The sequence below is a fragment of the Culex pipiens genome, chromosome 2, assembly GCF_016801865.2.
Source record: "Culex pipiens pallens isolate TS chromosome 2, TS_CPP_V2, whole genome shotgun sequence".
In the NCBI taxonomy this organism is placed as follows: Eukaryota; Metazoa; Arthropoda; class Insecta; order Diptera; family Culicidae; genus Culex; species Culex pipiens.
Window position 1 is genome coordinate 106,425,147 of NC_068938.1, and position 21,335 is coordinate 106,446,481.

The window sequence follows — 21,335 nt, forward strand, 5'->3', positions numbered from 1 at the left end:
GCACTGTGGTACAACACGAGCAAAAACAAGAAAATTCTAAGGTGCCAGGGTTCAACAGTGAGCACATTGTGGTGCAAAGGAATTTCTGGCGTTCAGTTTGTTCAGAAGATTAAGTAGAAGCTTAGCGTTGAACCCTGGTCGCGCGCACATGGCTGAGCACCTAACCGGGCAGAAGCAGATCGCTGAGATGCGCGCAATCTCTGAATCATCGCTCAACGAGAGAGGTGATTGACGTCTGGTCGTCGGTCGGACGTGCAGAACTCTCGGTGCGATTCTCGTAGCTCTTCAGGAAACAACCTCGGCCGAGGTCGTCTAGTCTAGCTGTGCAGTGTGTTGATAAAGCGGTGGCTGACGTTCTAATTAACTCGATCGCTGGAATCACATGTGGAGCATGTGGTTCAACCCGCGTTTAGTCGGTCGTCGTTGATTGATTGGGGTTGGAGCGTTCGTGCAGGTCAGATTAGCGCGGTGTAGGCAAATGTTGGCGGGGGCTTATTTATCGGAAGTCGATCGATTGGGGTGCAGTAGTTCCTGGTACTGAAGCTCAGCTAATGCAATTTTCCTCTGTTGTCTTTCCCTTTCACAGATAATCGGGCACCACGAAATCATCGATATACAGAGCGAGAGAGAGAGAAAGGCAAATCTGTAAATATACTTCATAACACAACTCGCAGCTCACACACGCCGACTCTCACCAATGTGTCTGTGTGTGTCTCTGAATGACTGTTTTGTACATACATAGTGATAATGTAAGACCTAAGCGAAGGGAAGAACAAACAGAACCATACAACCTTAGGTACTAAACGCTCGTCAGCACGAAAATAGAAAGAAGAAACGATAGCGCGTGCGACTCCCTCGACACCGTAGCGTTGCATTCTCCGTGCCGTTCTGTCCCTGGCCCGAATCCTCGAATGGCAGTGCAGCAGCAGCGGCAGTGAGCACAACCCGACCGCAGGTCCGCTCCGGGGTCCTCACCATTCCAGCCACGCACCCACGCGCACTGGATGACTCAGAACGAACTGTAACCGCAACCGCTGCTACACCTGCTCCGTTCAACTCTGCTGCGGAAGCTACGGCCTACGGACGCCTAGTCCCGACATTTTGGACAAGACGGCGCAACGCTAGACCGGCACCACCATGCTGTACGTGTTCCACGTCGATACCGGCCGGATGCTGACCTTCGAGATGAGCAAGGCGCTGGAGATGTAAGTCACCCTCAAACCACATTCCCGAAAATTGTTACTAATCGCCAACCCGTTCTTAGTGTCCGCTCGCTGAAGGAGACCATCGAGCGGCACCACGGCATCCCCTGTGCCAGCATCGTGCTGCTGGTCAGCGGCGGTGAGGTGCTGCAGGACACGCAACGGGTGTGCAACTACTCGGCCGGCACCGACACCAACCCGATCTACATGTTCAGCAAGAGCGTGCTGGACGCGCGGAACCAGCCGGCGCCGTGGCCGAGCATAGAAACTGGTGAGTAGGCGGGGGGTTTTCGGGAACTTAAAGCAAGCTTCCTTCGGTGTGTCAATCGGGTCAATCGGCAGAAAGCCAAACTGCCGAACACAAAATGGCAGAAAATATCGATCGGCAGAAAATTAAATGTTAGAAAAATGTGATTTGACAGAATTTCAAAAAACCGAAAATAAAATCGGCTGTAAAAATCGATAGGCAGAATGGTAAAATGTTAGAAGAATATATTGGCAGAAATCTCATCGGGCAGAATTTTGATCGGACTGGAAATTAAACGGCAGAAAAGAAAAAAAAAGTTTGCAGAAATGTTAACCGGCAGAAGGCAGAATTATAATAACAGGAAAGTTAAATGGTAGATATTTAAAAAGGTGTAAAAGAATTTAGTAATGGGGTTTTATGTTAAATTGATATGACACTCCGAGCAGACGGTAATAACATTTCAATAACAATATGCATGGTTGTTGTGTTATTGAGTGTGTTATTGAAACGGTCTGATTGGTTGTTAAAATAACAGAGGACAATAACATAAAAATACACTGAAAATAACAAATTTTGATCTTATAATATTAATAAAAAATGAATAATGATTTAGTTATTTTAACAACTAATCTAACCATCTTAATAACAAAATTTGGTATTGATGTTATTATCGCCTTACCCGAGCAGACAGAAATAACTTGAAAATACATTTTTTTGATATTTCAAAATACTGGGCCAATAACATTTTATGTTATTTATAACAAGATTTCTTATTCTTCGTTATGAATTTTTTGTTATTGGATTGTTATTGTAATAACAGACTAATACCACTTTTAGTTAATCTTCGAACAAATCTTTGTCATTATTTTTTTGTTATTTTAACAACTCATCCGATCATCCCAATAGCAGTTAGAGGTATTCTTCAATAACAAAAAATGTTATTCCAAAGTTGTTTTGGCTTTCAACCAATATAAAACCAATAACAAATTTTGTTATGATAACATAAACTGTTACTAAACTCTTATGCAAAAATGGATTTTTCAAGAAGATTCTATAACACTTTCTGTTATTTTAACAGTATTTGTTTTTGAAATGGCATGAATTTTGTTATTAACGTCTGCCCGGGTATCGGGACTAAACAAAATTGTTGTTGAATTTTCTTGTCATTTAACTATTCTGCCAACTATTTTCTTCTACCAATTCACTTTTCTGTGATAAGACTTCTGCCATTTCGGCTGTTTGTTTTTCGGCCGATTAAATTTTCTGCCGTAATTTCCTGCTGATATTTTTCTGCCGTTAATATTTCATGCTGTTAATATTGTCTGCTTTTAGATATTTCGACTATTTCAATTATTCTGCAAATCAAACAAAACAATTTAAATAGGTCAATGTGGATTTGTAAACAAACAGTCTATCCTGCTCAACGCAAAATTAGACATTTACTGACGTGAGGAGGATAGACTGATGGTTTACGAATCCAATTTGGCCCATTTACAATTTTTGCCTTACTGGCACCTAACCTTTTCTGCTAGTTGATTTTTTTTCTTGCGTTTTTCATTCTGCCGTTTTTACATTCTCCCATTTGGCACTCTGCTATTTGACATTCTGCCCTTCTAAAACTTGCCATTTGGCAATCTTCCTTTAAGCTTTCTGCCTTTTGGCATTCTGCCTTATGGCGTTCTACCTTTTGGCATTCTGCCTTTTTGCATTGGCCCTTTGGTATTCTGTCTTTTTGGCATTCTGTCGATCGATTGTTCATTGGAATTTTATGAAATCTGCTGGAAATTTAAGTTCTGGAATCCGCTAATGAATTAACTGGTTAACAACTTTCTTCTCCCTCCCTGTCACCAGACAACGACCTGAAGGCCCAGGTGGACAAGTGCCTCGAGCTGCCAGCCACGTACAACACGGTCGTGACGCGCTCGCTGCTCGCCCAGCAGATCTGCGAGATGGCCAAGGAGGAGGCCAAAACGTGCGAGACGCTCATCCACGAGCAGCACCTGCAGCAGCAGGGCTGGGCCGCCGTCGTCGCCAACATGGAGGACTCGGTAATGGAGTTCCAGGAGCGCGTGGCGGACTTTTACCGGCGCTACGAGGAGCACCGGCAGCGCTTCACCGAGCACATGGAGATCTTGTCGGCGTTCGATCACGACTTGAAGCAGCTGTCGGAGATTCCGATCCTGTCCACGCTCATGGAGAATGCCGCTTCGCGTCCGTTCGGAAACTTTGACGAGGCGTACGTGGATGCGGGCAACACGGCTAACAGCACCTCATCCGGTAGCGTCAAAACGACTAGCAATAGTGAGCCGGCAACGGCTGCCATCGCTGCTGCGGCTTCAACAACCGACGCAGAAGGAACGACCCCTTCCCAGGGAGAGGAGAAGGCTGTAGCTCTGGCAGGTTCCGGTAGCGCCGAGCAGCAACAGACCGGCAGCAGCGGCATATCCGACAAGGACAAAGCCAAGTGCATCTCGCTGCTGGACTGGATCTCCGCATCGGAGGGACAGCGAATGCTGAAGCGTATGGCCGAGGAGTGCACCAGCGGGCTGGAGCAGTTCGAGAAGCACACCGTAGGGCTCAAGCAGAACATCGACAAAGCCGTCGAGGCGTCGCAGAGGGTAGGTGTATTGCGTGGGGGTTCAAGAATGTTTGCTGAAGATTTCTCGTTGCAGGGTGACATTAAGGAGATCAAAGGCCTGGAGGAGCGACTGTGCGATCTGGACAAGGTGATGTACGAGGCGCGCAAGATCGTCAGCGATCAAAACGAGCTGGCGCAGTCGTTCCAGCAGAACCAGAACCGGGCGAACACGCTCGGTGATACGTCGATCCTGCCCGATCTGTGCGCCTCGCACAAAAGCCAGCTCATCGTGATGCTGCAGAACCACAAGAATCTGCGCGACATTCGGCGTCGCTGTGCCAAGTGCAAGGAGGAGCTGGGCAACAACCTGTTCCAGCGGTTACGGTAGGTCGGGAGGGATTTTGTGGGGGATTTCGGCATGGTATGATCGTTGAACTTGTGTGTGTTTGTGCCCTTTCAAAAGGTACATCATCCACGTGGAGACTCGGGTGTGGGAGATCGACAACAGCATTCTGTTCTACCACACCTCCCTGAAGCGGCTCCAGAAGCACCTGGGCATCATCGAGCAGATCCATATGGCGCCCTGCATGTACGTGAGTGCCGTCACGGAAGTGGTTCGCCGGAGGATGTTCTCCAGTTCGTTTCTCAGAGTGAGTCTACCCGAACCTGGTCTCAATGCGGAGTTCTAAATCTGTGACTTTTTTCAGTGGGCTTCCGATCTGGCGTGCCGCCTGATGACGATCCACAACGAGGAGGTGATGCGCCGGCACGAGTTTACCGCCCAGTTCGAGGGGCACTTTCTCAGTACGCTGTTCCCCGGGATGGACGACATGCCGCCGTCGTACGCGATTCAGGCGCCGTCAATCTTCGATTCTAGTCTACCGGCGCTGAACAAGCGAGGTTTGTGTCAGCGATCTCTTCCAGACGGGACTTCATAGAACTAACAATGCTTCCGCATGTTTGCTTGCAGATCTCCAGGAACTGTCGACCTTCCTGCCGGAGCTCACGGAGAAGATCCAGCTACCGAACATAGATTCTGTGATAGATTTCTTTTCATCTAGATCGGTAGAGGGCACCAACCAGAGCAAGAGCAGCGGTCTGCAGGAGTATCCGCCGGACATGGGAGCAGCGGAACCCACTGCCATCGACGGAAAGGGCGATGCGGACTCCGCCACCACCGCACAACAACCAACGAAAGAGTGAGTGGAACCTTGGAAGTCCTACTTCAGGCCGGTTGATGAACATATCTCTTTATTTTCAGGGGCTGCGAATCCGAAACCGACACGGAAGAGTTTGAAAAAGTGGGACAAAGTCCAATCGACCGTCGTCGCCGGTCCCGCTCGAAGGTGCCGCCGGTGGACACCTGCAGCATGGCCACGTCCACGGAACGGGTGCTGCAGGCGAGCGCAGAAACACTGACAGAGGTGCGAACAATCAAAAATACTACCACTACTACTACTACTAGCAGTCCCACAAGTAACTCATTGCCCAAACTAACAACTAACGTACCAAGTGCCGCTAGTCCCCGGCCCAGTTCCGGCGGTGACTGCTGCTGCCCGGTCATTCCGGAAGAGTCTCCAACCGCTCAAAATGAAGCCTCGCTTCTGCCTGCGCCGGACCCGAAAACCCCCGGCAGTCCGTGTTTGTGCGCCGACGGTGAGTTTGTCAACTCGGAGTTTTACATCGACGAGTCGCTGCCGTCGAGCGCCACCAGCGAACGGTACCAGCGGCAGCAACAGCTCGAAATACGGCAGCTCATCGCCGATGGGCTGGCCAAGTGTGGCCGGCTGATGGCGGGGGCAACGGCAGGCAGCTATGACGAGGGGGCGGTCATACTGCTGCTACAGGTACTTGTTCCTCCCACCGGATTTTTTAGTTTCATTTTCGAGGAGCACAATAGTTTTGTTGAGCTATGAAATTTGATATTTCAAAAAATTGAATAAGTGCTGTGCTTTGGTGGCAAAAGGCCTTCAAAACCAGTTCACCCCAGCACGGTGTTCCGATGGCATCGTCGCATACGTAGTGGAACGATCAAGATGAAACCGGACATGTCCTACTAACACAACTCCCATTTTCTTGTTTCTCCAATTCCCCGTCTGCAATGTAGTTCATTTTCAACCAAAGTCTCCTTACTGTTGACACAACAATCAACATCTGTATTCTCTTTCCAGGAGAACCTCGGCACCACCCGGCTCGAGGTGGAGAAGCTGAAAACCATCCTCCGGACCGTGTACCAGCTGTCCCAGTCGTCGATCTCATTTCTGCGCGAGCAGCTGTCGGCCGTACGGACCGAGAGTGCCTCGAACCGGGCCGAGTTCCGCAGCAAGCTGGAAGCCATCAATCGGGCGTGGGCTGCCATCCAGGAGGAGGCCCGCAACCGCGAGCGGGAGACCATCCAGCAGCTCACGGTGGACCACGAGCTGGAGATGAATGATCTGCGCAAAAGCATCCACCAGAAGGACGACGAGATGCAGTCGCTGCGGTCGGACAACTCGATGATCAAGGCGAGCCACATCGAGACGGTGTCCAAGTACGAGAGCGAAAAGCGCGAGCTGAACGTAACGGTCGACGAGATGAAGGAGGTGGTGAGGAAACTGGAGCAGCGACTTGCCGACGTCGAGGTGGACCGCAAGAAAGCGATCCAGGAAGCGGTGGAACAGCTCGAGCACAAGCACAAAACCGAGATCGAATCGCTGCGCTGCAGGTACAAGCTGATGACCAGCATGGACCGATCGCCGTCCGACACCAGCCTGGAGAAGATCGAAAAGCCGGACATGATCGACATTGCGAGCCACGAGCAGCTGCTGGCGCAGGCCCGGGAAGATTTCAACCGCGAGAAGGAACGTGCAATCAAAACCGCAATCGAAGAGGAACGACAACGATGGGAGTCGTCCACGGTGACGATCAAGCCGCAGCAGCGATCGATGGCCAGCTCGCCGGGAACTCCGACGGGCAGCCACGACATCTACAAGCGGATCCTGGAGGAGAAGGAGCGCCAGCTGGACGAGCTGCGGGACAAGGAATCGGTTCTGATAAGGGAGAACCAGCGATACAAGGAAACCATCCAATCGCTGACCGATCCGGAGCTCGGCTCGAACCAGCTGAACCTGAAGGAACAGCTGGAAGCGCTGGAACGCGAAAAGCAACAGCTAAGCAGGGAGCTCGAACGGCACCAGAACAGACCCAGTGGCGGGGTGTCCATCCAGTCGTGCTCCAAGGGCGACCTCGTGATGATTGTTTACAACAGCACGTACGATCAGTACACGATCGTGCAGGTAAGATCGCGTGAAACGTCCACCGTCCTCTAATTATTCTAAACCTCAAACCAATTCTCTTCCAGAACGCCCCCGTGCTGTACTTCCTGCACGCGGACAGCTACGCGGCGTTCGGGCTGACGGAGCTGGTGGCGGGCCAGGTGCCGCGGATCATCCACTGCATGGGCACGGTCGTGGACAAGGATTACTGCCACGCGCGCAAGGACGGCAACCGGTACAAGGTGTCGCGCGGTACCCGGTTCTACCGGGTCAAGGTGAAACCGGTGCCCGGTGGTAGTGGTGGCAGCAGCGGGGGAGGAAGCAGCGCGAGCCTCAGTGCCAGCGTTAGCAGCGGCACGTCGAGGAGCGCCGCCGCCGACTCGGACAAGCACTCGCACAAGAAGGAGAAGAGTAAGTTTGATGCTTTGACATTTTCACTGAATTGTCATACTGATTACAAAGATCAACATTCAACAAAGTGCTGATATGCCAAAATAGTGCTTCCCAAACACAGACGTGTACGTTCAGTAGCTGGAATGCATTTCTGACTAATGCTCTCATTTCAAGTGACGTACATCGCTTGTGCTTTGAACAAAGTGTAGCTTTTCAGTGGATATTATAAAATAAGATATAATATGTTTAGAACACAAACTGAAATGTTTCGGGCACGCTTCCGGGGCATTTTTTTCTTGTGATGAGAAGATTAGCATTCCATTTGTAATACGTCGATGTTTTTGGATTTTCCAGTTTTGTCAGGCTGGCATAAACTTGAAACAACACGCGTATCCAACAAGCTTCAAATTTCAGCATGTTCGTTTTCGGGGTTTTCGGGTTCATGAGAAGGTTTAGTCTTCTAATACTCTAAAGTCTACTTATGCCTACAGCGTTGAATTTTGTGACAAATCGTGTGCTAAGACACCATGAACAAATCAATTTAGGCTGTGTTTCCACAATCAACAAACAGCTCGTACAACTGACAGTTTTTTTTCACATTTTAAAATCAAATGTTTCACAATTCTCCACCGAAACAATTGTTCACAACATTTAACGTCTCTCTCGCACACGCCTACTTGATGTGACTGACTGTCACTCGAGTGCTGTCACCGAGTCGACATCAGGCTATGTCGACTCACAGCCTACAGGCGCCCGCATATTGTGAGTCACCCACACATCTATAAATCAATCACAACTTACACTGACTAACATTGCCGTTCTGGTTATTGTTCCGGAATCTGAAAATAAAGTTCCGCTTATCAACATACATAAAATTAAAAACATTCTTCCGTCCCCCTTACAGGCAAAATGAGTCGCTCGTCGTCAACCATCACGGAGCAGGGCTTGGCGGCCGCCATCAACAGCGTCGTGACGAGCACGACCACCACGACGGGAACGTCGCCGGGGCTGCTGATCGATTCGTTCGCACAAACCGAACAGCTGGGCTCTCCCTTGGGGCAGATGGAGGACTCGGCCATCAAGACCAGCGCCAGCCGGGACATGATCGACTCGGGCGTGGCTGAGCAGAACCTGCAGAACCAGCAGCAGCAACAGCAACGGATCAGCACCTACAAGGAGCGCAACATCTCGGTGACGGACGACGAGGACGTTGGGTACGGGGGCGGTGCCGGCAGTGCCAGTGCCAGTGTAGACGAGAGTGACTCCCAGCAGCAGCAGACGAGGCTGCGATACGAGAGCGTTTGCGAGGAGGAACAACCGGAAGCGGAGGAGGAGCAGGAGGATGTCGTGGACCAGCAGCAGCAGCCGGCTCCGGAAGGCGGCAACACGACGGTAAATTACTATTTGTGAAGGCTTACCACCACATGGCATCTTTCTCCTCTGACTACTCTCTGCTATTGGAAGGAACTCCGCGAACCATCATCCACACGCATACTCTCTGTCTGTTTCATGTTTGGCCAGGCCACTATCATGGGCATGCTTTTCTGATCATCCGATCATCCCCCACTCACAAGAACATGCTTCCATAGGAAATGAAACGCTTTCGAAATTTCACGATCATTGTGTCATTTTGGCTTCTTCTTCTTCTTGTAACACACTACAAGGTTTAGGCTTTAGCGCATTCTTTCCTAACATTTTAAAAAGGGAAAACATTTTAGTAGAGCAAGCTTGGCTATTTTAGAATTTTTATTGCGAAAGTTTATGTTTTAACATGCTTCAGATTGTGACAATATTAACAAAATGTTTTTAAATATTCGCTGTAGAGACTTTATATCTTATTTAAAAAAAAAGTCTTTATCAAAATAATTCGGAACGAAAACGAATCTAAATGGACTGAAAATTTTAAAAATATATCAAACAAAATCAAAAAGCTTTTTTCGCTTGACCAACACACCAACCCCTAAAATTTTATTCTTTCTTTCTTCTTCTTTGTTCTCGTTTGCCGTTTTTTGCCTGACCGCGTGCGTGCGTGCGTGCCTTGGCTTTTGCGCACACGTGTTTTGTTGCACGCGATGAACGGACACAAAATAAAACAAAACAGCTGATGTTGTTGCGAGCTTTGCTTCTACTCAACGATGACGAGTGATAGAGAGAGATAGAGAGATAGGGACGTCTGCGCCGCGAGAGCACTCGAGAGAGCGAGATAGATATATTTATAGTTGTAAAAAGAGAGCGCCGCGAGCGAAGAAAAAAAATGCTGAAAATTTTTACTTTGCGCTTGTTTTTACAAAAGAAAGAAAGGAAATACATTAAAAATTAACCGATACACACGTACACAGAGCTCCGCAAAGATAAACACACTCACAAAAAATAGCTTAGGCTGTATGATAGAAAGAGGAAGGGAGAGCTAGAGAGCGAGCGCGCGCGCGAGAGAGAAAAAGAGAGCAAAACCAATAGTGAGACACGGTTGATTAAGGGAAAGGACTTAACAAAAAAAACTTTTTATGTTATATACTTATTTAGACAAAATTGATAAGAAAAGCAAAAAATGCAAAAACATGCTGGAACAAATCAGAAAAAAATCTGCGAATAAAGTTTTGACTGTTTAGAAAACAAATCCAAAAAAACACAACTTTTATTTCCATTGATTGGCGGAGTCCTTTTGCTTAATGCTATCGGTGCAGTTCTCACAAAGGTTTGTTCCCCCGGGGAGAGGGAGGTTGTCCTTGCTAACCGTGTAAATAATCGTGTCTTTTTTGTTGATTGTCTGCTGTGTCCGAGGGATTTTTTTCAACGGTATTAACTGTTTTGTTGCGTCTGTTTTCCGTGGCCGTTAGCATGCTTCATTACACATGGTTGAGTATTTTTATGAACGGTTGTTTATTTTTTTTAGTCAGAAGAGAAAGTAAGTATTTTTTTTAATTTTCAACAGTGTTTTGAAAATATTGATTATGATTCCACCGTGTTCTTATAGTCAAAAAAAAAAAACTATGCAAATAACTAATTCTGTATACTGTCGAAGATTTTGTATAAATGGATCGAGTATACAGCGATTCCACGTCAAACCAGCCGGACTCAGATCAACAGTGTGAATTCCAAGTATTTAAAAATGTTTTTATCCCTCAACTCTGGGCATGTGCGAGGGAGGACAAAAAAAAATTATATATAAAATTTGGAATAACAAGCCAGAATTTCAACTTTTCCATGAAAATGCAATGAAAATTATTTGTATTGTCATGGAAATGTTGAAATTCTGGCTTGTTATTCCAAATTTTATATATAATTATTTTTTTTTGTCCTCCCTCGACCATGTCCAGAGTTGAGGGATAAAAACATTTTTAAATACTTGGAATGGCCTAATTGTTGGAAAATAAATTTGCAACGACGCAACGTTGTTTCACTAGATTTAAATATAAAATTACGCCATTGCATATTTTTTCAGATTTTATGTAATTATTTTTTAAATATAAAAAAATATCTATGATTACACAAATACATTCAACTAAATACAATTCTTTTCAAAAACCTGCCTCAACACAAAAAAATCAACATAACTATTGGAAATTTTCATTTTCTGTTTTCTATTTTTCAAGGACGAAATGATAGATTTGTTTTTTAGACTTTCAAATTAAAAATAACGTAATTTCATTTCTAAACAAACTATTTTATAAATTTGGTCCGCAAGGTCATTCGAGCTTCAAATTTGGCCTGGCATCCAAAAACTTTGAGCGCCCCCGAGTTAGACCCTTATTTTTTTTATTGATGATAAGGGAGGTCCTATTCGAAATAATGTTATTAAAAAAAATGCGTTTTTTTACATTTTCGCAAAATTTTCATTTTTCAAAAAATCACTTTTTGGATCGCCAAACAAAAAATACGGATCTATTTATTTTGACCATGGAACTCCCATGCCCAATTTGAACCAAATCTGAGCACTTTTGATCTGGATCTTGCTGGTTTGACAATTTTCGCAATATGATGTAACAGAAATGACTTTTTTGCACTAATTTTCTTTAAAAACGGGCCATTTTATTCTGTAAAATTACCAAATCTGCACCGATTTGATTGAAAATTTCCCCTGGGCCATATTTGGACCCAAAAAGAAGCCTACTTTGATTGAAATCGTAAAACTTGACTTTTAACGCCTTGTATCTAATCTTATCTAATCTAATGTCACCCCTTGGCTCAAAGTCACCCCATTTCAAATGATTTTTGTGCAATCTAGTTTTTCTTTTTTTGTTTGGCCATTAGGGTGACCTATGCCATGTTAGGGTGGTCCGAAAAATTGCAATTTAGTCGATTTCCGCAAAAAACCAATTTATTTAAAAAAAATCATAACTCCCCGCCATTTTAAGCGATTACCGTCTGTCGCTGTCGCAAATGAAAGGTGATTAGTTGGCCTTTCTAATCTGATCTAATCAGACCCTAGCGCAGCCAATCTTTCGAAGGGATCCTGGAGAGTGCCTTAGGTTAGATGACGCCTAGCACTCTTCTTGTCATTTATTAACATTTGTAGTGCGCCATTGCATCGAAATGCATTGAAACATCACAAGCGTTAAACCGGCCAGGCCTACTGCGTAAAGCCGTATCGCAGAGATGACTCGTAATTGGGTTGAGTTTGAGCACTGAGTGTTCGAACAACAACACAATTCTGAATCGACAGGGGAGGAAGAAGCGTGGGGACACACCACCATACGCTCCGAGATTTGGTTGTATTCGTTGGGAGCACCATGCTAAGAAGGTTTGGTACTCCGGGACCCTCTGGGATGGGACATTGTATTTCCACGAATGCCCAAAGGTGATTAGTTGGCCTTTCAAAGAAAAAAAGTAAGCCTAACATATGAAAAGGTCATATGAAACTTTAAAATGCCGTTTTGACGGTGTCTTGAGGACCTCAAGTTGAGGCTCACATGTGTATCAAAATTCTATAACGTCATGATTCGAGTTCCCGGACGCTTCGAAACCCGGACAACTCATCTTGTTTTATCAATTATTTGGATATAAATTCGCATAATTATTGTCAAAACTGTGTTATTTGATGAATTCTAACATCAACTTTAATTTCAAATATGTTTGGACGCTGTAGCCAATGCCAAAACAATTAAATTAAATAAAAACATGAGTTTACCAAAACGGTGAAACATTTCGCTGAAATATTTCATAGGCGTTCGAAGCACCGGGAAGACAAAGCAGAAATGGTTCTCATTTCCTTAAATTCTAGCATTTTTTTGAATATAAAATGTCGATTGTTTTGATGTTAACAGCTTATTTGAGACCTAAAGAATTTTATTTACTTAAATTTCAGTCCAAATTTGTGCGATTCATAAGCAAAATCGAGTGTCCGGAATTCGAATCAAAAGTGTCCGGATTTCGAATCAGCTTTTATCAGTGTCCGAGATTCGAAGCACAACAAGTCATTTTAATTTTGAAATTCTGATGAAAAATGGTTACAAAAGACGTATTTTGCATGCAGTCTCTTTTGACTGTTGACTGTTTGTACTAGATCCTGATGATATTTCTACATTTCCAACTTATTACATGATTTTTTGCCAGCTTTTATAAAAATGATATGCTATTAAGTGTCCGGATTTCGAGTCATGACGTTATCTGTGTATGGGTATGTAAACGGAGCGTTGCATTTATAACACAGTAAAAAAGCTCTAAAAACATCAAAATGCAGCTGTCAGTCGTTCGTATTACCAAATCTGTTAATTCGAAATTAGGTCCAATCGAATTAACGAATCCGATCTATATGTGGTTAGGAAGGCTGTGAAGTTGGAATCGAAGCTGGAGTTGGGACTTTTAGAAAACTGAGTAGCTGGAACTGCAGTCGAAGTTCGAATCGATAAATTTTCAGATCCGGAGTCGGAGTGGGCTAATTTTGAACAATTTTGCATGACAATTGTTGTTGTTGTCAGAGTCGCGAAATTTTCAGAAGCCAGCGATGGTGTCGGAGTCTGAGTAGTAATAAAGAAAATTTTGAATTATTCCTCCAAAAGGCTCAAGTTAAAAGTGGGTGATTTTAACATTATTGCCGTATGGATGCTCTAGAATTTTGAACAAATCGTTGTTTTCTCGTTGAAACTTAACGAAACTTTAGGAAACTTCAAGGGTGCACACTTGATAGGTACTTTGTATTGTTGACTAGTTTCAACATTGTTCGCAATTTTTATGGGTTTCATTATTTATCTCTGGTATGGAATCTAGTTTTGTGATTTTGTAAAGAAGTGAAAATGGCATTGAATGCTAAACAAAAATTCAATTTGGGGTCATTCTCTGACCGGTAGGAGATGGGTTTCGACTAGCGACGTGCTGGGTTTCCAATCCAGAGGTCGTGAGTTCGATTCTCGTACCGGAATGATCTCTGCCAACTAAATTAATATCATAATGCAAGTGCGACAAGATACATACCACAATTGGGACGATTTGATAAAAATCTGGACTTGGATTCAGATCAAGAGAGGATATCCGCTGGAAATACAAGTATTGGGATCATAGGCACGACCTTTTAAAATAAGCATTTTGTTAGTTGATTCTAATCTGGGTCTAACTTAAGGATTCCACACCATAACTTAACCTCCACAACCTCCAACCTCTCTGGTCCGTAACTAAAACATCTGCCTAATACCGCAAACGCTTCCGAAGATTAAAACTCACCACACTGGTAACCGTCGTTTAACCCCTTCAAACAGGCCCCGAACACCCGTCTGTCACCGTTACCGGAACTTACGGGAGACACCGTCGACGCCCCTTCGTTGTCGGTATTTCTTAGCACCAGCACCGGAAGTAGCATAGCGGAAGAGCTGGTGGCTACCAGCACCTCGGGCGCGGGCTCTCTCCAACAGTTGACGACCCTGGCGGACGACGTGAGCGATTCGGCCGATTCCGAGTACCGGTCGCTGGAGACCAAGGACGACGACGACGACGAAGATTACTGCCTCGAATGATGAGCCACTGCCCGGAGCGGGAGTGTGTGGTGTGCTTTTAATTGGCTTTCGATTTGCTGAAAATTTGTGTGCTGCGATTTTAGGCTGTAAGAAGTAACCGATTTGTAATTAAACAAGTGAGGCATGCTTAATATAATGTTTCGTGAAATCACTTGAGCCACACAATACGATCACTTTAAACCTCACCAGCTGAATTTGGCTACATCGAAATTTAGGGACACTATGAGTGGTGAACCAAATGACAAAACATTCAGAAAATATAGAGGAAAATTCTTGGTTTACAATTTTACAATTTATTTTACTTTTTTATTTATTTCTTCAAGGGTTCCCCTTTGTCGATTGGCGCACTAGTGCTGCACTATTTGATGCTTCCAAAATGTAAGTTAAGCTGAGTAGAGTGACTTGTTTTGCGTGTTTTGCTTACTTTTTTAACTTTTCGGCATGTTTCGAATTATAGTTCTCAATTTATCATCTCTGTTATAATTTCAAATATGGATTTGGACCAAAAATATATATTTCTCGTTTTATTACTATAAAAAAACTTCAATGAAATTAAGTAACATCTGATGTGAAATTTTCATGGTTTTTGAAGCCTACAAAATTTTATTTATGTTTAACAAACATTAAATGCATAATGAACAATCAAATTTTTATCGAAAATATTTTGATCTTTTTCCTCTAAAATTTATCTAAAAAATCTAAAAAAATCAAAAATATTTAAAAAAAACTTATATTATCTTTTACAAAAACAATTCTGTATTTCAGTCAATTTCATTTCTTTTTCTAGAGAGTTTTGTTAAAAAATGTTTGGTTTTTATCAATATCAAAATGTTGAACGAAATTAAGCCCTTTTTCAGCAACTCTGTAGCTTCTTTTTTCATTGTATTTTTATTCGGATGAAACCTTGTCAGTCAGAGTTTTTCCGTGAAATCTGTTTATGGAAAGTCTATTCCAAAATTTGCTACCTATCATTTTCGGACGTTTGCCAAAGTTTGCAAAAGACACCAAATCGATCAAAAAGCCCTTTCTCAAATATTTTAATAGCATTTTTTTATGGACAGACCCACTATTTGTATGAAGAAATCTATTATGGAAAATGGCTTATTTGGACATAAGAAATCAATGAGAAAAGTTTCATCCAATTAATAAAAAAAATCGCGAAAAAAATTTAGAAAACCAAACAATTAGTTTTTTTGTTAAATTTTGGATTTTTTTATTATTAAATTATATTCGAAAAGATTATGTTTACAAATCTAAATAATGATGAATAAATGGATCAAGTGTTGATGTTCATTTGATACCCATCAAAATAACAATTTAAGAGAACCGTCAAATGGGAAAACAGGACCTGCAGTCTGAATGGGGATGGCAGTTTTTTGGGCACTTTAAAATTTCCAATGTTGGAAATGGATTGATACATTTTGTTGCTATGATTTCCTTTAACAGAAACCAACCAGAAACTTTTAAATGTTAAACAAAATCATGGCTAGAGCCCCAGTTGATGGTTAACATATAAAAATATTACAATTCCTTTTAAAATAATAATCATTTAAAATTGGATTTAACCCAAATATTCGAAACGCAATGTCAATTTGAGTTTTTAACTGACTGATAAAAAAACTGGTTGGTATACGTATTTTCAAGTTTCTGTTTTATACTCCACAAAACAGAAACATTATTTCTAAGCTGCCATCATTCATTAAATTTATATATTATTTGCCTTGTTTGCATCTTTTTGTTTGCGTTATGATTATACATATTCATTTAAATAATGTATTATCATCAATCTCTTGTTTATCATACATTCGTAATTACAAGTGCACTAGAAGAAAACCATCATGCAGATCAATTCGAACACCAGTTTAAAGTAGATCGATTTTTCGAGTGTTTTGTTCTTCCACCGAACAAGTTTGTTTAACAATTTTCATGCACGAATCACTCAACATCATTGCAATGTGCTGCACAACAAAGAAGCAAATGGGTAATTCTCCGCCAACTCACACAGCAGTTGCCCCGACCCCTCTTCGATTTGCGTGAAACTTTGTCCTAAGGGTTAACTTTTGTCCCTGATCACGAATCCGAGGTCCATTTTTTGATATCTCGTGACGGAGGGGCGGTACGACCCCTTCAATTTTGGAACATGCGAAAAAAGAGGTGTTTTTCAATAATTTGCAGCCTGAAACGGTGATGAGATAGAAATTTGGTGTCGAAGGGACTTTTATGTAAAATTAGACGCCCGATTTGATGGCGTACTCAGAATTCCGAAAAAACGTATTTTTCAACGAAAAAAACACTAAAAAAGTTTTTAAAATTCTCCCATTTTCCGTTACTCGACTGTACAAAAATTTGGAACATGTCATTTTATGGGAAATTTAATGTACTTTTCGAATCTACATTGACCCAGAACGGTCATTTTTTCATTTAGAACAAAATTTTTTATTTTAAAATTTCGTGTTTTTTCTAACTTTGCAGGGTTATTTTTTAGAGTGTAACAATGTTTTAAAAAGTTGTAGAGCAGACAATTACAAAAAAATTGATATACAGACATAACGGGTTTGCTTATAAACATCACGAGTTATCGCGATTTTACGAAAAAAAGTTTTGAAAAAGTTGGTCGTCATCGATCATGGCCGTTCACGGTCACCCGCGACAGACACGGACGACGAAACAAAGAGAAACGCAAAAAGGAACTTTTCAAAACTTTTTTTCGTAAAATCGCGATAACTCGTGATGTTTATAAGTAATGCTCTATATCTATATATCAAAATTTTTGTAATTGTCTGCTCTACAACTTTGTAGAACATTGTTACACTCTAAAAATTAACCCTGCAAAGTTAGAAAAAACACGAAATTTTAAAATGAAAAATTTTGTTCTAAATGAAAAAATTACCCTTCTGGGTCAATGTAGATTCGAAAAGTACATTAAATTTCCCATAAAATGACATGTTCCAAATTTTTGTACAGTCGAGTAACGGAAAATGGGAGAATTTTTAAAACTTTTTTAGTGTTTTTTTCGTTGAAAAATACGTTTTTTCGGGATTCTGAGTACGCCATCAAATCGGGCGTCTAATTTTACATAAAAGTCCCTTCGACACCAAATTTCTATCTCATCACCGTTTCAGGCTGCAAATTATTGAAAAACACCTCTTTTTTTGCATGTTCAAAAATTGAAGGGGTCGTACCGCCCCTCCGTCACGAGATATCAAAAAATGGACCTCGGATTCGTGATCAGGGACAAAAGTTAACCCTTAGGACAAAGTTTCACGCAAATCGAAGAGGGGTCGGGGCAACTTTTCCCGATTTCGTGTGAGTTGGTAGAGAATTACCCAAATACAATTAGCCCAGCTTCGTTAACTTCAGCCAGATGAGAAATGTGTAAATAAAAAAAAATGAATTGCTCTAATAAATATTACCCATCTGTTTCAGCTCACTGAAAACTATTTTTAACGAGTGTAACGTAATCGCTAAATTTTTCGAGGCCTACAAGTAAGCTAGTTTTAATTTAGGGTTTTTTTTTCCCCAAAACACATAACCCTTTGAACACAAAAAACACACACTTGAAAAATGACACACACCCACCCACCCAAATGTGCTAGAGGAAAAGGAATGAATGGTTTAGCTTACACAAAAAGAGCAGAAAAGTGAAATTTGAATTGCCGATTGAACTTCTTTCAACCCAGATCCAGCAGAATAAACAACATGCAAATCAAACTGGTTCCAACTGCTAATTGCGTAGTTTTCAAAAAATCTAACAGAGAAATAAAGAAACAAACTTAAAAATACAGTAAAATGTCGAGTTACGAACAAGCTTTACTGATAAATAAAAAAGAAAACACAGAAACAAAAACCAACCACAACTAAACAGTTTTTCCAGTTTACTGAAATAAATACACCACTTCTAATGTTCCCTTCAAGTCACGTCAGACGGTACACTATATTTACAATACTACAATTCATGAGGAGCTAGGCAGAAATAAAAAAAACTTTGTAGCGATAGTTCAACTGAATAATGTTTAATATGAATAAGAATGAATCTTTGTGACTGAGAGTGCAAGGTACCGAATGAGCGTCGTTGTATCATACTAGGTTAAGAGGAAATGAACGAATCAACAACTAAAATAAACACACATTACACTTGGCTGAGAGCAGATTCTACTCTTAAAGCAAGAGAGAATGCGATGTTTTACTAATCAAAACACAACCACAGGTGATAATTGTTATTTAATATACTTTTACGGAAAGCAAACATTAAACAAAAAAGAACGGAGAAAAAGAAAATTAACATTAAGAAAGGATCATGCTATCGTCGGTGAAACAGCAGAGGTACGAGATTGTATAGGATTGTAGCTTGATTACTTTGCTCTATAGCATTACTCATTTTTAAAGTAAAAGAAACCATTAAAATGATAGATTTACGATACATGCAGGAGAGGAGTTACGGTTAGTGGTGGATATCTGACAACAGCACTGAATAATATGGGATGCAAAATGTAACAAGATAAAGAAAAACAAGTGATTAGCTTAGTAAATGTTTTATTCCGACGATAAGAGCAGCACAATGAGTGGAGGAGTTTGATCTTTTAGATAAATGAAACTCCCTCGATCTGGAAAATAACGGTGCGGGATGGCACGTGAAACGCTGTAAATCGAATGTGTAATTAGTTGATAAACTACTCGAGTTAAAAAAGAAACGATACGAGGATAATAAAAGAATACAATTTCAAGCAACAAAACATGTATTTTAAATTTATTTTTTGAATTCCATTTGTAGATTGTTTACTAGAAGTCCAGGGGAGTGATTAATACCTAGCACTTATCTATAATCTCTCCGATTTGCGTGAAACTTTGTCCTAAGGGGTAATTTTGGTCCCTGATCAAGAATCCGAGCTCCATTTTTCGATATCTCGTTACGGAGGGTCGATACGATGTCTGCCTGTGTGGATCAATCGGACCGCGCACTGGACTCACAATCCAGAGGTCGTCGGTTCGAATCCCGGGGCGGACGCAAAAAATTCTAAGTGTTAATATAGGTATTCGGTGCCCTCTCCCCGTGCCATACCTTCACACTTAGGAGACCCGGGAGGCGGAGTCTTGTCGCAAAAAGAACGATACACGCCTGTGGATCCGTAGACGAAACCGCAAGGTTTAAGAGGGCCACATTATAAGGTGTTACGTCGATTCCGTTTTTTTCCGATACGATCCCTTCAGTCTTAGAACATTCGAAAAAGATGTGTTTTGAATAATTTGCAGCCTGAAATGGTGATGGTTTAGAAAATTTCGAAAGGGACTTTTATGTAAAACAAGCTCTTCCCGGCAAACTTCGTCCTGCCCTTGTTTGGTTTCCTGACGTTTCTTGCTTGTTTGCTAATTCAGCCTCCTGTGATCTAAGTTTGAGTTTACGTAACTTTTCCCATACAATCCACAGATTTTCCGGAATCGGTTCCAGAGTGGCCAAAGTTGTAACTTTTTGGCGTAAGAACCTTCCTTGGACTTATACGAACCCAACGCAACAAAGAGCACCTCGATCCGACGTTCCGTGTTGAATTGATTGACGTTCGAACAAAACCTACGAAATTTTATATATATAGATATATATATATATATATATATATATATATATATATATATATATATATATATATATATATATATATATATATATATATATATATATATATATATATATTATATATATATATATATATATATATATATATATATATATATATATATATATATATATATATATATATATATATATATATATATATATATATATATATATATATATATATATATATATATATACAGCAATTCCCCACGAAAACAGCATGGAAAAAAACAAAAGTGCTCGGATCGGGCTCAAAATTTTTCTGGGGGTTCCCTGGCCAAAATAATTAGACCCGTATTTTTTTGTTTGGCCATTAGGGTGACTTACGCCGTGTTAGGGTGGTCTGAAAAATGGCCATTTTCGTCGATTTTCGCAAAAACCACTTTTTTCAAAAAATCATAACTCCTCGCCATTTCAACCGATTTCAATTGTCTTATACGCAAATGAAAGGTGATAAGTTGGCCTTTCAAAGAAAAATAGTAAGAAGTTTCAAAAATCTAGCCTAACATATGAAAAGGGCGTATGAAACTTTAAAATGCCGTTTTGACGGTGTCTGGACCAAAGAGCCTATGTCTGGAAATATTTTTATCGGATTCCCCGGACATTTTTACATAATATACTAAAAAATGGGAGGAGTTCATTAACAGGATTCCGAGATATGATTTTTTGAAAATAAAATCCGTGTTTTTCGACGCGCCGCGCGCAAAAACCGGAATATGACGAAATCGGCAAAAAATCAACGTTTTTCACTAAAACTGCGATAACTTAAAAATTTCAGCGATGACCTATACATGTCTGGGTACCAAAAGTTGCGTCTTTCAATGACGAAAATTTTGGTACCCAGACATGTATAGGTCATCGCTGAAATTTTAAAGTTATCGCAGTTTTAGTGAAAAAAGTTGATTTTTTGCAAATTTCGTCATTCTCCGGTTTTTGCGCGCGGCGCGTCAAAAAACACGGATTTTATTTTCAATAAATCATATCTCGGAATCCTGTTAATGAACTCCTCCCATTTTTTAGTATGTTATCTACAAATGTCCGGGGAATCCGATAAAAATATTTCCAGACATAGGCTCTTTGGTCCAGACACCGTCAAAACGGCA

At 41.7% G+C, this 21,335-nt stretch overlaps 1 protein-coding gene across 8 annotated transcripts in view; it reads left to right on the forward strand.

The window, feature by feature from the left end:
• Positions 1–19,012, forward strand: part of LOC120414732 (RB1-inducible coiled-coil protein 1) — a 28,539-nt gene extending 9,527 nt beyond the window's left edge. For 3 of the 8 annotated variants that reach the window (XM_039576037.2, XM_039576038.2, XM_052707309.1), the window contains exons 2-13: positions 587–1,205; positions 1,265–1,473; positions 3,301–4,067; positions 4,122–4,411; positions 4,491–4,677; positions 4,735–4,927; positions 4,998–5,226; positions 5,289–5,451; positions 6,199–7,302; positions 7,368–7,692; positions 8,579–9,066; positions 14,367–14,846. In XM_039576037.2, the coding sequence (XP_039431971.1) occupies positions 1,138–1,205; positions 1,265–1,473; positions 3,301–4,067; positions 4,122–4,411; positions 4,491–4,677; positions 4,735–4,927; positions 4,998–5,226; positions 5,289–5,451; positions 6,199–7,302; positions 7,368–7,692; positions 8,579–9,066; positions 14,367–14,621 (4,278 nt within the window). In that variant the 5' untranslated portion in view covers positions 587–1,137 and the 3' untranslated portion in view covers positions 14,622–14,846. Of the gene's footprint in view, positions 1–312; positions 455–586; positions 1,206–1,264; positions 1,474–3,300; positions 4,068–4,121; positions 4,412–4,490; positions 4,678–4,734; positions 4,928–4,997; positions 5,227–5,288; positions 5,452–6,198; positions 7,303–7,367; positions 7,693–8,578; positions 9,067–9,775; positions 10,446–14,366; positions 14,847–14,944; positions 15,118–18,047 lie in introns of those variants that run through there. The other 5 variants (XM_039576041.2, XM_039576039.2, XM_039576043.2 and 2 more) reach the window with 5 other exon arrangements.
• The last annotated feature ends 2,323 nt before the right edge of the window (positions 19,013–21,335 follow it).